The 17,044-nt window shown below is 38.1% G+C and overlaps 1 protein-coding gene across 8 annotated transcripts in view; it reads left to right on the top strand.

Moving 5' to 3' along the window:
* The window catches only part of KCNT2 (potassium sodium-activated channel subfamily T member 2), a 140,791-nt gene extending 125,572 nt beyond the window's left edge, over window positions 1–15,219 (top strand). For 7 of the 8 annotated variants that reach the window (XM_069862520.1, XM_069862519.1, XM_069862517.1 and 4 more), the window contains 4 exons: window positions 98–226; window positions 5,974–6,274; window positions 9,315–9,399; window positions 13,703–15,219. In XM_069862520.1, the coding sequence (XP_069718621.1) occupies window positions 98–226; window positions 5,974–6,274; window positions 9,315–9,399; window positions 13,703–13,814 (627 nt within the window). In that variant the 3' untranslated portion in view covers window positions 13,815–15,219. Of the gene's footprint in view, window positions 1–97; window positions 227–5,973; window positions 6,275–9,314; window positions 9,400–13,702 lie in introns of those variants that run through there. The other variant, XM_069862521.1, reaches the window with a different exon arrangement.
* Window positions 15,220–17,044: the final 1,825 nt, after the last annotated feature.

Below are 17,044 nucleotides of genomic sequence, written 5' to 3'. Positions count from 1 at the left end.
AGCTAGTGTTAAGTAATAATTTTTTTTCAGGAGTAGTGCAGTGAACAAGTAATAAGCCCTCAAGGCTTAAAAGTCCTCCTTCCTATTATTTGTTCAGATGAAAATCACAGAAGAGGATCTATGGATTAGGACATATGCCAGATTATATCAGAAACTTTGTTCTTCTACAGGAGACATTCCAATTGGAGTCTATAGGACAGAATCCCAAAAGCTTACAACATCCGAGGTATGTCAATTTACTCTTCCTTTCTTTGGATTTGATTACAGAGTATGTAACATTCTTTGTTCCTCATAAGAACTGGAACCACTTATTTAAAGGAATATGAAAATTGTCCCTATCTCAGGGACAGATAGGGCAGGCTAGGATAGTTAGCTCTAGTCTAAACTTGTGTGTGGTGACTAATAACAGTAGCCTTAACAAGCTGTATGGCCAGGTCCTGTATCAGATGTGACAACAATGTCAATGCTGTATTTCAAAACAGGTGGCACTTCAATGTTTACATGAATTTCTAACTAGAAATGAGCAAGAGAATAAATTAGTGTTATTAAAATTATTGTGTGATTTCCTAAGTTTAGCTGCCAAATAGTGATAATTTTTGTATATATGTATTTATGTGTCTGCCGTATATAAATGTATACATATTTCCTCATATATATACATATAAAGAAAATAATTTTTCCTGCAACATACATTGTTTGTGCAGCTTTTTCTTCTGTCATGTCAAAGCCATTAACACTGTCATCTCATTAAACCATAGCTCAAATACAGCTCTAAAATGCGACAGTGAACAACTTTCTCCTTTCTTCTTAAATACACAGACATAATCTACTAATTTCAAAGACAAATAGTTTGTACCTTTGCTTCCATGTTTCAGAAAAACGTTATAAAACAATAAGCCATGTAATGGTTAACTGGAAGATTTATCTTGAAGGAAGTACACATTCATTTAAAGTTAATTTAAAAGTAAGGCTTACAAAAAGCTGTGCAAGATTCCACTAAGTTCACTAGTGCCTTTCTTTGTGGTCCAGCGATATTGTAACAGCTGGCTTTTACAGCTTAGCCAGTCATGGCTTATGCTGTACTGATGGGTGGGGTTCTTTGTCCCTGGGTGCAGGACTCTGCACTTGCCTTTGTGGAATATCATTACATTCCTCTCTGCCCAACTCTCCGTTCTGTCCAGGTCTCACTGAATGGCAATACAGTCTTCCAGTGTATCAGCTACTCCTCCTAGTTTTCCACCATCTGAAGGTGCACTCACCAGCTGAGGGTGCACTGTCCCCTTATCCAGGTCATTGATGAATGAAACCAGACTGTGTCCAGTGCTGACTCTTGGGGAACTCTGCTGGCTACAGGCTTCCAACTAGACTCTGATCACAGATCACAACCCTCTGAGTTTTGCCATCCAGCCAGTTCTTAATCCACTTATTTAACCCCAATCAATATGCCAATATTAATATTTCTATATTTACATTAATTAATATTAAGTATATTAATACTTCTGCATATATTTCTATATATTTCTCTTTTGACGCTCCCTTTTTGTACTATGCAAATGAGAAGCCCTCACTTCACTCTGACAGATAAATATAATTCCTTTACAAAGAAACCAAGCAAGTTTTCAGTGATCTGCTTACTAAATAACAAGCAAATGTAGCCTACCTCGCAATGACCTGCACTTATGACAAATCCTTTCCATTTAATAAAAAAAAAAAAAAAGAGGAGATATGAAGTCTTGCAAGTCTTCCTTACTACCCGTGTAGCTGATTTTCTGTGGTTCCTGCTAAAGAGTCCATATTTGTTTCTTTAGATTCGCTTCTGTTTAAATTGTCTTGTTTTCTTTTTCCTCCTCCTTTGTTAGTCACGACAAATGGCTTCCCAGGTACGTATTTGCTTATTGTCTGTCTGTTTCGGGGTGTCACGGTTCAAGCTTGGTAGGTAGTAAACTCCACACAGCTGCTTGCTTGTTCCCCTGCAGTGGCATGGGGGGAGAATCAGAATGGTAAAAATGAATCATCTTAGGGTTTGAGATAAACACAATTTAATAGGTAAAGCAAAAGCCGTGTACACAAGCAAAACAAAACAAGGAATTGATTCAGTATTTCCCATCAGCAAGCAGGCATTCAGCCACCTCCATGAAAGCAGGGCTCTATCGTGCATACTTAGTAGGACAAGTGCCGTAACTGTGCTAGTACCCTATTCCTTCATCTTCCTCCAGCTTTTATTGCTGAACACAGTGCCATATGGCATTGGATATCCCTTTGCATAGTTGGAGACATCTGTCCTTCCCAGCTTCCTGTGCACCCCCAGCCTATTCACCAGCAGGGCACTGTGAGAAACAGAAAAGGCTTTGACACTGTGTAAAAACACTGCTCATCAATAATAAAATCATCCCTGTGTTCTCAACACTGTTTTCAGCACAAACCCAAAGCATAGCTCCGTATAAGCTACTATGAAATTTAACTCCCAGCCAAAACCAGTACCTGGGAGTAAAATCCATACAGGAAATGGAACCATGCAATAGATCATCTTTCAGTAAATAAAGCTTAAAGCAACATTGTACTGGACACAAATATCTTATTATAAATCTGAAAGGTGACAAATTGGGACTTTCAAAAAAGCCCTGTGGTATTTGGTCCGCTTTAGGCCTTTCCCAGTTGGGTTCTGAAGATAACGGATCATCTTTACAGTCTGGTGAAAGCCTTGATCCCAAACACCTTAAATGCTAATGGACAAAAATCCCCAAGTTTACCATAAAAGGAATAAGAGGCTGGAGTTAGCAATGGCTCAGGCAGCTGGTGGAGCAGAAAAACAGAACCCTAGATGCAAAGGTATGGAGAACAGGAAAGTTACTTTAACATAAAACTTGGAGTTAGATAAAAATAAGGCATTCCTTCAAAATAGAATAGATGAACCTGCACATTAAAACTGTGTCGTATTTTACACACTTAGTTCCCAGGAAACAATAATGCAAGGAACAAATATCCAAGCAGCTCTCTGTGTTCGGTATTGTAGTGCCGTTACCACAATACTCACAGCCACCCTGACCATCTCAAATGTGAACACTGGTGTGTTCGTGACTCCATTCGTGTTTCTGCCACGTGCCTGCAAAACTGAGCTAGTGTTTACAAAAAGGTATGAAACAACCTTGAGTGGAAAAATACCTGAGAGTCACAGATGTCCCACAGCACAAGTGAGCAATCACACCCATTTGGGCATACAGACTGATACTTGAGATGGGAACCTGCCTTAAAAAAAACAACCAATCTGAAACTTAAAAATAAATAACTTTAAGGGCAAACATTTCTTCACTTTGTGTGACACACAGATTTTTCTCCAGTAAAAGCAGCAGTGACACGCACCTTGTTATTTTCCAGAGATTTCACTGTTTCTAAGGGAAACTAAAATAAAATTTATACACTATATAGTAGTTGTGACATCATATCATCAGTTATGCTTCTCCTACAGTAGAATTACAAGCTGTGAAAAATGGAAATTAAAGGAAAAGAAATTAAAGCAATGAAACCTCAAAATAAATGAATGATCTTTATTTAAGTATTTTTAAAGATAGTTTGAGACTGATTAAAACAGAGGAGGACACACAGAAGTACCATGCACTGGGCTTTAATCTTCTGTGTACTAGACAGCTGCCACTGGCAGGCACGCCTTTGTGCTGCCTGTGAAAGAGGGTTTGGATTTCTTTTTTTTAACTTTGTCTTTAAATTGTTTAATTTTTTTTCTCCTTCATACAAGAAAGGGCTGTTCTACATACCTATCTCAATAGGCACTGTAAAAACTGAACAGTCACCTGAGTAAACACTGAACTTTATCACCTTCGTTTATGGTTTTAACTCACCATTCCCACTCTTGCAAAAACTTGAGCTAAGGATTTACAGATTAACAGAGGAAAAAGACTTGTTCTTTTACTTGGCCTCTCCTGAATAATGTCTGGCTTAAAAAATGTGACTTACCCTGCAATAATTACGATGATATGTCCCTGCCTTTCCAGTGAGCCCAGATGGCTATTTTATCAAGAGTTGGACAAGCTACCAATGCAGACATGAAAAATGGCAAAATAAGACCCTCCTTTGTACTCAGTTTGTAACAGATTTGTTCACACCAAATAGACCCTTCCTGTCCATAAGAAGCAACTTATGTGGAATGTACTTTGCTTACCTTAATCTATCCTGCAAAACACATGCAAAAGAAAAATATCAGTTTAAAATAACAACCAACAGTAATCACCACCAAACAGCATTCCTGTACACAGGGATTCAGGGTTCTGTCTTATGCCCTACACAAAACAACATCAGCTGAGTCAGTAATAAAACTGCAAATATCATATAATTTTTTTTAAAAAAAATCTTTCTATTGCAGACTAAGCTGAAGAGCCTCAGTGAATTAATGGGTCTTTACATGAGGCTTATTGCAAGATCCTAGCCTAGAATATTAAAAATGTGATTTTACTTGAAGTGCTACAACATAAGCAGATTTAATGTTCTTTTTAATTATTGGTTTTGATTGTCATCTTCTTTGTTTGATTTTTTTTTTTTACAGTGATAAAAGGTGTTCTGTGCAAAAGGGAAAAGATTAGTGTCTTTGTCACACTGTCAGGCTTACTTATATCAAGTATTATTTTATGGAATTCAGGAACATTACAGATTCTGTGTGAGCTTCTTAAAGAAAGATTATATTTGACACTGATGAAGTCAACAGAATCTTGCTTTCAGATTTTATATTAAGGCCTTTAGAACCCCAGTAGCTCTTCAGTCAAATTTGCTTTGTTCACTGATCACATCCAGCATACTGTGAACAGTTTCTGTTCTTGAGGAGTCATACAAACTGAGTCAGCTGTATTTTGTCACCTTTATTTATACATCATTTGTTTATTTTAAACACTCAACACACTGAAGCCAGTCACCAGTCGCTTGCTAATATGATTCCATTGATACCAGCAAGGGTGTCACTATTTCAGCGTCAATAAAAGACGTATTTCAAACTTCACAATAACACAGGATTATAAGGAAGTAGTTTTGAATCTAGAAGCTTTAAGTATTAGTTAAATGTAAATTGACATTAAAACAATTTTGAAGTTATCTTTTGAAATGTTTTCTCTTTATTCCGTGTCCTTTTTTGCTGGTTAGAACTGCATATGTAGCCCATCCACTCGAGTTATTTCAGTATTGCCGTATGCATATAGTACTGGTTACACTTGGGTGACATGAAGAAACCAGAGCGACAGAAGACCAGAGTTTGGCCCTTAGGTCTGCTTTTTTTTGTTACTATGATGTGAGTGAAAAAGCAACATCACTGTGTTGCAGAATCATTATGTGATTCTGTGATTCTGTTTTAAGGTAGGAATTAGTTACCTCATTTGCAAAAGGTTCTCTGAATCACACTGAAGGCTGTGTCAGACATCCCTATTTTCAGACCCACAGGCATTCCAGACACTACATGCCAGAAAGTAAAAAATGCCTGGGAATTTGAAACACAAGTAATAGGCACATTCCCCCTGTGTTCTTAAAAGAGTACTCAAAACAGTGGAACTATTTCTGAATGAATCCACAACATATATCTAAAAAGCACTTACAGAACTTGAATTTCTAAAAATAGGAAAACTTCGAAGTAAGTGGAGAAGTTATTTGGAATGAATTCCTAGGTTCAGGAAAAGGCAGTATCAGAAGGCTGGAATTAGTCTTTTCAGAATTAAAATAGAATCAGGCAGTAAATAACTCCTAATTGCTTTTGTACTTGAGAAATGTGTTTATATCATAAATCAACTTTTTACATAAAAAGTCAAAGTGTAATAAAGGATGCTCAATTCAGGAATACTTCTTGACTTTTAACAGCTGAATTCTTTCAGCTCCATTGCATCCAAAACACCTGTTCAACTGCACTGCTGAGAAGAGAAAAAATATATTAATCTGCTTCCATTTTTTAAAGCATATTATCTCTCTTGTCATTTTCATTTCAAGTCTCAAATCTCTATCAATGTGGAAGAATGGGAAGACACTAAAGACACCAAAGAACAGATTAGTTATCGTAGCAATCATCGTAACTCAACGTCTAGTGATCAGTCTGATCATCCCTTGTTACGACGAAAAAGCATGCAGTGGGCCCGACGGCTGAGCAGAAGAGCACCAAGACACTCTGGTAGAACAGCTGAAAAGATAAACCAGCAGCGAATGAACCTTTACAGGAGGTCAGAAAGACAGGAACTTGCTGAACTTGTGAAAAACAGAATGAAGCATCTGGGCCTTTCTCCAGCAGGATATGGTATGATTGCTGTAATATAAAAACATTAGTATTTATTATCCAAGATGAACTTCTTTTTAAAAACTGAGGGTGCTGTAAACAAAATCTTGTTTATGATAATGGTTTGGTTTTGGTTTTTGTTTGGGGTTTTTTGTGTTTGTTTCTTTTGTTTTGTTGTTGTTTCTTTTTTAACTGAGAAAGCTCAAAAGGCAGCATGTCAGTCACATTTATATTTAGCACATATGATATCTGTACACTGAATATATAACCATTCCCCTGTCATTGGACAACTGTACTGTATTTTCACAAACTCATTGAGATATAGTTAAAGATGGAACTGTTGCGAAATTCACTTATGTTAAGATGGGGAGTTGTTTATAAGTGAAGGACACTGCATTTTCCCACAGCTTTTAAAATTAATACCAAAGTGTCACACTAAAGTAATTTTTATGAAGCCTATTTCACTAGGTCTTTAGATGCCATTTGTATTCATTAAGTTCATCTCCAGCAAGGCTGTTGCTGGGTTGCTTTGTTTTAAGGAAAAAGAAAAAAAAAAAGGCTACCAACAAGAAGCCTGTAACATCCTTTTAAATGTATTCAACATGGATGTCTGGCTTGCCTTTCTGTGGCCTTGGCTCTATATCATGTTGTTTGGAAACCCCCAGAACTATGGGCTCTAGTTTTCCTAGAAACACCAAGAATTTCTAGATACCAGCTTATTTGTCTAAACAGTAGATCCAATCTAAAGCTTTGTGCTTTCTACTTCAGAAGCACCAACATGGGTTCTCATATACGATTTTCATTTGAAGAATCCAAAATGTGCTGGTTTACAAATATGTTACTCTTCATTTTTCCACACAGTTATTTCAAAATTTAACATCCTTAAAATATCCATGAACTGAAGGTAGATGTGGTATTTCCTACAGAATGGATCTTTATTTGTCCATTTTAACTGCACATGATCTTAAGGCAGGATCAAAACATCTTTTGACACAATATACCAAGGTACTACCCAACAGTAGCTCTTATTTGTTGTTATTGATACAAAATCAAATGAATTGTGAGAGAAGGCTGCTATGGACTACATAGTTATACTTTTGCTCAGTCTTTACAAATTAGATATGGTAATACGAGCTCTTTAGCTCACACTCCAACTGGATAATTACTATTCTTGCTTTCTATGTGGATACTGTATGACTTTCCATAGGAAGGTTCAGACTAACTATTTTCTGGGAGTGACACAGGCCACAATAACATTTGATCAAACACGAAGAAGTTTTGTAAATATTTATACCATAAACAACCACATTCTGAAAACAAAAACAACACCCTTCCCTGCCCGCCCCACCCCCCGAAAAGAAACCAGTTTTATACATGCAGTCAGCTGCAAAGCTGGGTTTTCACATCCCCAGTGCCATCTCTCCACTTTCCCTCACAACTGGATATTTCAGAAGCCTTTCATTCCCTTTCATAGATAGCTCACTTCCCGCTGATCCCCACTGATCCAACTACAAACTAAACACAGGATAGAAACTTTAAAATCTCCTTGTTCTTTCAAAGTAGCAGGAATTAATCATGCCAGTTAGCTTGCTGCAGAAGTTAAACCTAATCCTTAGAACTATTGTTCTGCATGTACGTTGAACAATAAAAAACACACAAAAAACAAACGTCACAGCTGCTTATGTATAACTATGTATAAGGATGATCTTTGAAGCCAGTTTCACATCTTCAGTGTCATTTTTACATTGATAACCTAATGATCATAGAATCATAGGCTGGAAAAGACCTCTAAGATTATCAAGTCCAATTGCCAGCCCAACAATGATAACTTCTAACACCTCCAAATTTAAATTCAACTACCTGTGATTTCATTTAAGCCAACTGAGACACTATACAGTTTTGGCTATGGAAACTTCCAGCAGAAGTGAGATATTAGTATGGTGGTACAGGTATAACTAGCTTATATAACCTGTTAGAATACTTTGCATCAGTTTCACCTTGCAGTAATGACCTGTATTTTAATACACCATTTTAGCTGTATAATTGCATCTATACTAAGAGTGTATATGAGTTTAGCTGTTTTCCAGACAGAAGTACTTATGGTGATACAACTATATGATACAAGCATGTAGAAAAATTATACGTGCTAGAAAATACCCACCATAGTTATTTTCAACCTACAGAGTGTGTAGAAGAATACTTAACAAAAGGTTTAGGAATTGCCTTGAAACTAGAATAAGGCTGTTCTCTTTCAAATAATTTTCCCTGAAATGCCTGAAGAAATTAACACAGAAGCAGTGTCTCTCCTTTTTAGTCCCATTGAATTAGAACTACTCTCACTGCAGCACCCCAGGGAATGTACAAGAAAAAGATGCTGCAGTGATAGCTACAAAAGTGTAGAGAAACTTGACTAGGCAAAAAACTTAAAAAAAGAAAGAAATTTTTTCCGTCAGCCTTCATTTGCAATGTAACATTGAAAGAACAATTAAAAATGCAAGAGAATAAATACCACTTTTCATTCATACAGTATTCATAATTCAACCCATTCACACAGGTGGTAAAAAGAAAACACTTACTAGATAAATAAGGAAAGGAAAAAAAGTTTATATTGACCAAGTGTGGGAATGGATAAGAATGCCACACACCTGCATTTAACCTTGCGTATCACTTGAACTCAATGCCAACTGAGTATGGATTTCTCTACTCCCCACATACTAATATAAACCACCTGACTGGTTGGTAAATTGCACTAAAATTAGGTTGCATTTGGAATTGCTTTGACTCAAAAAAATGCAAAAGAATATTCACAGAACACTCAGAAATAAACCAGGATGCTTTCAGAGATGATAACTCAAAGGATGCTATGTCAGATAGTTCCAACTCAAGTACAGTTAAAAAGAAGTTGCTAATCTTATTCGAAATGACTTTGACACCTGACACTCTTTGACAGATCTATGAACCAAAGATGATCTTTTATCAAATTAGTTTGTCAGAAATCAAAGTCTTCACAATTTGTTTGTAAATATAATTAATTTGGTATGTGGTGTTTTTTGTCCTCTAGATGAAATGAATGATCATCAGAACACCCTTTCCTACATCTTGATCAATCCTTCTCCTGATACAAGACTAGAACTGAATGATATAGTGTAAGTTAAAGTGCAAAAAAAAAAAATTACAAGCCCTGCAATATTTCTCATTTACACTTTCCACCTGAATATATTTTATTATCTTTCTGCTGAAAAAGAACCCCAAACTTTCCCATGCATCTGCAAAAAAAAAAAAAAAGAAAAAAGAAAATATGATACGGAGACTTCTACTTAAATAGACACCTAATTATACACATATGTGTCTTTATTTAAAACACACATATGAATATATAGTACATTTGTTAGTAATGCTCTTATCTCCATATTCTCTTATCCTCCTCTTACTCTGTATATTTAAAAAATAATCTAACAGAGTCTGGTCGATAGCTTCACAAAATTAATATGCTTATTAAATTCTTACTTGTAATTTAGCTACCCAGTCTTAATAGAAAGATCAACCCTTCAAAGTCAGTGTTTACAAATGGGATTTTATTACATGGATTCAAAGTCAAATTTAAGAGCCCTGAATATTATGTGATACTCATGGCTAAGGTGAGGTCCTTCCATCTGCATTTGAATTAACACAGGACATTTTTTCCACTTGCTTACAAGGAATTTTTCAGACTACATGCACCAAAAAAAAAAAAAAAGATGACCATAAATTTGAACTGTAATGTTTCAAAAGTCAAGAAATTTACATATTTATCTGGCATTCTCTCATACGGAAGTCCAATGTGCTTGCTATATTAAGGATGACTCTTTTATCATACTTGATAGCTGCACATTTATGCTAAAATGGCTTATTCTTATCCAAACCATGTATTTCTATGCATATCTATTATAGAAGCCAAAATGTATTCACTTCAAGTCCTTCATTCTCTGATTTCCCATACTTATACAATTTTAAGTCTTTTGCATTACTATTGTCGTATTATATTTGTAATTCATTGTGGGTGTATTAGGTAATATACAAGCCTGAACCAGCATATGAGGAAATTGGTTGCTCAAAAAATCTTTCTTGACATTTGTTATCATACCAATATGATGTTTAGTGTCTTGACCTTATGGAGCTTAAAGGACAATGACCTCACTGTCTTTGTTAAACAATTAAAACAAAAACTCTTACACTTCAAGAAATGTGCTCAGATTTTCCCTTAATAATTCCATATATCATCTAGCCTATTTGCCTTAAGAAGCAAGTACTGAATGGCAGCTTTTTCATCCTATAGCCATGAGATTTTTGTATCAAAAGTTTAACATTTTGACTGTCAGCAGAGCATAATGTTCTTTTTCTATATTGGAGTTTACTGACATACTTATGAATGGATCTTGCAGTAACACTCCTTGTTCTCTTTCTTTCTAGAATTAGTCTAATACATTCTGTTGCTAGTGCTGAAACTCTGTACTAAAAAAGAATAAAAACAAAATAAATCCTTCATTCCCCCCTCCAAACATAAACAAACTCCCTCCCTCCAAACCAGAAAACCCCCTACTGACTGTTTGTTCCTTTGACACATTCTAGATTTTGTTTTTCCTGGAGATTAACACTCTCCTTATTTGTTCTGTGATGGGTGTTAATGTTGCCCTATAAAAACACTAAAATCAGAGCTGCAGTGTCAGTTCTAGAAGTTGCAACTGGGAGTTGTAAATTTCAGCAATCTGCAGTAGCATTTCAAGTTCACACATAGGAATTGTTTATGCAGAATTGCTCTGGACACAGCTCAGGGAGGAAGGTAAGCACTGGGATTTGGCATCAGGTCAGTTATAAACTCTCCAGGCTCTAGCAGTTGTTTATCATATATTCAAGCTTCTAACAATTTTTTCAAGGTTTATCGCTGTAACAGTCTTGTTCATTTTTACTTTAAAAATTTGAGAATTATGTATTTCAGGTACAAGATTTTGTTTAGTTTACTCTGAATAAAAAAAACAGCAGTAGAAAATCAGAAACACCTGAATTTTCCCCACAAATCTAAGAAAACTTCTTCCTAGAAGAGAAGTCAAGCAAGAAAAATAAGGTTTTTTTCATGTGTTTAAACATGCTTAGTTTGGATTTGATGAACAGAGTAGAGAAGACTCTTCTACTATTCCACAGTTTAATCAGCGGGCTCAATAGAACAGATAGGTTCATAGAATGGTTTAGGTTGGGAGGGACCAAAAAGACCATCCAGTTCTAATTACCCCTGTCACGGGCAGCGACACCTCTCACTACATCAGGTTGCTTAAGGCCCCATTCAGCCTGGCGTTGAACACTTCCAGGGAAGGCCCATCCATAACTTCCCTGGGCAATGTCTTTCAGTGCCTCACCACCCTCATTGTGAGGAATTTCTTCCTACTGTTTAGTCTAAATCTTCCCCCTTCTAGTTTAAAACCATTCCCACTCATTCTATCACTGCAATAAAAAGTCTTTCCCCAGCTTTCCTGTAGGCCCTCTCCAGGTCCTGGAAGGCCACTATAAGATTTCTGCGGAGACTTCCCTTCTCCAGGCTGAAAAACTCCAACTCTCTCAGCCTGTCCTCAGCTCCAGCCCTCTGATTATCTTCGTGGCCTTCTACTGGTCCATATCCTTCTTATGTTGGGGATTCCAGAACTGGACACAGTACTCCAGGTTGGCTCTTATGAGACAGTAGAAAAGGGATAGAATCACCTTCCTCGACCTGCTGGCCACACTTCTTCTGATGCAGCCCAGGACATGGTTGGTCTTCGAGCCCACACTGCTGTCTCATGTCAAGCTTCTCATCAATCAGAACCCCCAAGTCCTTCTCTGCAGGGCTGCTTGTCAATCACATTGTCCTCCAGCCTGTATTCAAACTGCAGATTGCCCCAACCCAGGTGTAGGAACTTGCACTTGGCCTTGTTGAGTCTCACAAGATTCACACAGGCCCACTTATCCAGCTTGTTCAGGTCCTTCTGGATGACATCCCGTCCTTCCAATGTGGCAACTGCACCACTCTCCTTAGTGTCATCTGCAAAACTGCCAAGGGTGCACTCAATCCTGCTGTTTATACTATTGATGAAGACATTAAACAGCACCAGACCAAGTACAGACCTCTGAGGGACACCACTTGTCACAGATCTCCATCTGGACATTGAGCCATTGACCACTACTCTCTGAATGCAATGGTTCAACCTATTTCTTATCCACTGACCAGTTCACCCATCAAATCCATATCTCTCCAATTTAGAATGAAGGCTGTTGTTTGGGATCATGTCAAATGCTTTACAGAGGTCCAGATGGATGACATCCATTGGTTTTCCTGTGTCCACTGCTGTTTCCCCATCATGGAAAGCCACTAGGTTGGTCAGGCAGGACTTGCCCGTGGTGAAGCTGTGCTGCCTCTCTCGAGTCACCTAGCTGTCCTTCATGTGCCTTAGCATAGCTTCTAGGAGGATCTGTTCCGTGATCTTCCCAGGCACAAAGGTGAGGGTGATGGGTCGGTAGTTCCCAGCATCATCCTTTCTACCCTCTTTAAAAATGGGCACAATGTTGCTCTTCTTCTAATCACCAGAGACTTCCCCTGACTCCCATGACTTAGAAACAGAGTCAAACAGAGGATTTGAAATAAAATTTCCAGTGGCCTAAACAACGCTGCTTATCTTTGGACAAGTTTGAGATATTGGGATTTAATCTAGTTGTCTGTCTTCTCTTTAGGAGCACAGTGGCACTGAAAAGCACTGATTGGTAGTTCATAACACAGAAGTGTTACTTCTGCAGCAGCACAAGCCTGCTACTGTGTCATTGCCAAAACCTGTCTCAGATCAGATAGTTTGTCACTTGAGACAGCTGACAAAACAGTGCAGAACTTACATTTACAAATTAATGGGAAGCATTCTTCCACCCTCATCCTAAGAAAACCAGTTATTTTAAACATCTCAAACTTAGCTTCAAACTCATGAGGCATTTTCCTCAACTATTCAGATCTAGTAGGTGTTCTTCAAATACGGGTCCATCTCCAGACTGTCAGCCTACACTGAGATAATCAACATCATGCTTCTTATCTAGTGAGCACAGTGACAAGAATTACCCATTATTTTCTCACAGAATTTTTGGAAATTACTCTGTGGACTGATTATCTCTTCTTTAAGGCATAAAGAATAAAGGACATGCATAAAAAAATAAAGAAAATTAAGGTTTAGCTGTGCCTAGAACATACAAATGATGTGTAGGCAGACAAAATGAGAAGAGCTTTATTATTAGCATCTGAAGTCAGTGGTGTGTCCAGGCTACCCAACAGGAACTGGACTAAGTACCTTCAAAATAAGTCTAAGTCTTCTTCAGATTTTTTCAACATTACAGCTGCATGGACTTATTTTGCCCTTCCTTGCATGAAATCTTTTTAATAAGAGTTATCATTTCTTTTTATAGATACTTGATCCGACCTGATCCATTGGCTTATGCTCCAAATACTGCACCCAGCCGAAAAGACAGCTTCTGCAATACAGTGGGACAAGACACCAGGGAGGAAACACAACTATGATATGTAACTCAATGCAAATTTAAGAGACAATTTTATACACATGTTGTTTTCACTAACCATTTTGAAAACTGGGTGGTACATTTTATTCAGATTTTGGAAGCAAAATGACAGTGGATAAGTGACCAAATTTAGCAATGTGGTGTCTAGAAACTCTGATTTAAGGGATTGTCAGGCTTGTGGCCTGTTCAATGTGGTAGTTGAACTTCATCAGCTTAAGATAATTATGACACCTGTTACTACTTAACTAATATGAACAAATTATTTTAAAAGTGACGGATTCCATCATGAGTTTTGCTTAGATGCTTCTAAGCATATTTATCAAGGTGTCAGCATGTTGGTGACTAAGCCTCTGACCTGCATCAGTAAAGATTATCTGATAGCCATTAGAGAGGCCACACATAATTTGTAGTAGAAAAATATATTAATACCTAAAGGTGCCAACAAGGCTTTGCGTGTGAAGAATCCAGCTTTTTCAGTCTCAGTCTGTCATCCATTTATATTAGAACAGCCTAGTTTCAGTCCCCTCTTAGTCCTCAGGACCTGAGTGTTAGTTCTCTGGGTTTACACAGATCGTGTTATAATTGCATAGCCTCATCACATCACAGAGGTTGAGATCTGAGGCATAGTCACTGAAAGATTAGCCCAGAGGAGCTCACCTGGTGGAAAGTCCTTATCTCACACAGGCAACTCCCATATTTGCAAAAACAATCTGTGTGAAGCTGCAAGCAATGGTAGCTTAGGTGAAATATAACCCTTTTAATTTTAGCGAGTTTGTTAGACACCTGAATAGATTATGGTACAAAAGTGAGAGCGTCCCTCTGGGGAACAATTCATATTCCAAGTCCTTCCCATTTCCATGAATATGTCAGAACTGCCACTGTCCAAATTCTGTACATCTCCAGTCATTCATACTATCCAAATGTGGTATATTTTCATATGAAATTATGTATCACATTGAACACTAAAGAAATTTTTAACCCATTCCATAAAACAAATGTAATACCACATTACACGGAAAGGCACTGTGGCTTTGAAGACTCTGTTTTTGCATTAAGTACACAAGAAAGCATTTGCTGCTGTATAAAATATCAGAAGCTGCTACAGAATCTCTAGTCAACACACAGAAGAATGCCACAATTGGGTCATGTTTTCTACAGAATTAAGCATGCCTGTACCTTGTTTATATTCTCTTCGATATTATTTGGTAGAACAATAACAATTTTTTTCTGAAAAATAAAAAAACCCCAGTTGCTCAGTGACCAACTCATGGATTTGAGTATGCTTATCAGCATTGTAAAGATGTTGAAATCAAGTCACATTCATATTATGAATGACAGCAAATCTGCTACTTCTTCCTCTTATTTCTTCCAAAACTTAACTAGTCTGTTCCATATTAAGGCAGAAATCCTAAAGCCACAATTATAAAAAAACCCCACATAGTTCTTAGAGTGGACTGAAGGCATCAGAAGACCAGAAGTACTAATTTTGAAAAGAAAAAGGATAACTGAAAAGTAGAGATTTCTCAACATTTTTTTTATATTGTCATATATTAAAGTAGTGTCATGGTTCAGAAGGATTTCAGTGGTTTTGCCTAATGTCCATTATTGTTCAGTGTTTTTCTGCACACTATAGTCATTTATCAAATTATTCACAGGTAAAGACAAAGTATTTTAAATGTTTCCTCAGGGCAGTGTGGGAAAAAAAAAGAAAAATAATTGGAACAGCTGCACAGATTGAAATCTACAGTTTTTTAAAATACAGTATATGTTACAGGATCTCACCCAAGATCTGTCATACAAGTTATCCCAGAAGAAACTGCATGTGCAGTGTGAATAACTTCCTATTTTTAATGTTTTCAGAGACAAAACTGTGTTCCAGTAGAATGCTTTCCAAAAAGTACAAGTTTCTTAGAAATTTTCACTCCAAAATATTAGGAGGATCCTTTGTTTCATACCGAAGAACTTTCCAATGGAGTCTCAAGTAGTTGGACAGGATTCTAGAAACATGCCTACCTACCCTTCAGTCGGCAAACTAGATGATCTGCTTTCAGTGTGATTCACACACTGCTCACAGGCATTCCCTGCCTATAATAGCCACCAGAGATTTAAGGACTCTCTGCCACAAGTATCTATAGCCACAACTTGATGCCAGACATTTAACAGCTTGTAAAGCAGTAGAAACAAGCAGTCAAGTGTATCCGTTTTCCCACTCAACTCAGCAGAATTGCTGCTCAGCCAGACTTGAATAGGAGCATTTAATGTGACCCGGTATTTCTTCAGGCTTAATGAATTTCTAATTGCTCATTAGCCCCAGAAGATTTGCTAAAGCAAACACAAAGACAGCTGGATACACTCACAGTCTTTACCACGAATGAAGGAATCACAGAATCACACAGAATAACCAGGTTGGAAGAGACCCACTGGACCATCAAGTCCAACCATTCCTATCAAACACTAAACCATGCCCCTTAGCACCTTGTCCACCTGTGCCTTAAACACCTCCAGGGAAGGTGAGTCAACCACCTCCCTGGGCAGCCTGTTCCAGTGCCCAATGACCCTTTCTGTGAATTTTTTTTTCCTAATGTCCAGCCTAAATCTCCCCTGGTGGAGCTTGAGGCCATTCCCTCTTGTCCCGTCTCCTGCCACTTGGGAGAAGAGGCCAGCACCCTCCTCTCTACACCCTCCTTTCAGGTAGTTATAGAGAGCAATGAGGTCTCCCCTCAACCTCCTCTTCTCCAGGCTAAACAACCCCAGCTCTCTCAGACGTTCCTCATAAGGCCTGTTCTCCAGACCCTTCACCAGCTTCATTGCTCTTCTCTGGACTCGCTCCAGAGCCTCAACATCCTTCTTGTGGTGAGGGGCCCAGAACTGAACACAGGACTCGAGGAGCGGTCTCACCAGTGCCGAGTACAGAGGGAGAATAACCTCCCTGGACCTGCTGGTCACACCATTTCTGATGCAAGCCAAGATGCCATTGGCCTTCTTGGCCACCTGGGCCACTGCTGGCTCATGTTCATTTGGCTGTCAACCAACACCCCCGGGTCTTTCTCCTCCAGGCAGCTTTCTAGACAGACTTCTCCTAGTGTGTAGCTGCACAGGGTTGTTGTGCTCCAAGTGCAGGACCCGGCACTTGGCCTTGTTAAACCTCATGCCATTGGACTCTGCCCAGCGGTCCAGCCTGTTCAGATCCCTTTGCAGAGCCTCCCAACCCTCCATCAGATCAACGCTTCC

The sequence above is a fragment of the Phaenicophaeus curvirostris genome, chromosome 8 (genome assembly GCF_032191515.1).
Source record: "Phaenicophaeus curvirostris isolate KB17595 chromosome 8, BPBGC_Pcur_1.0, whole genome shotgun sequence".
NCBI lineage: Eukaryota > Metazoa > Chordata > Aves > Cuculiformes > Cuculidae > Phaenicophaeus > Phaenicophaeus curvirostris.
The sequence above is the reverse complement of the archived record's forward strand: the minus strand, read 5'-3'. Positions and strand labels throughout refer to the sequence as shown.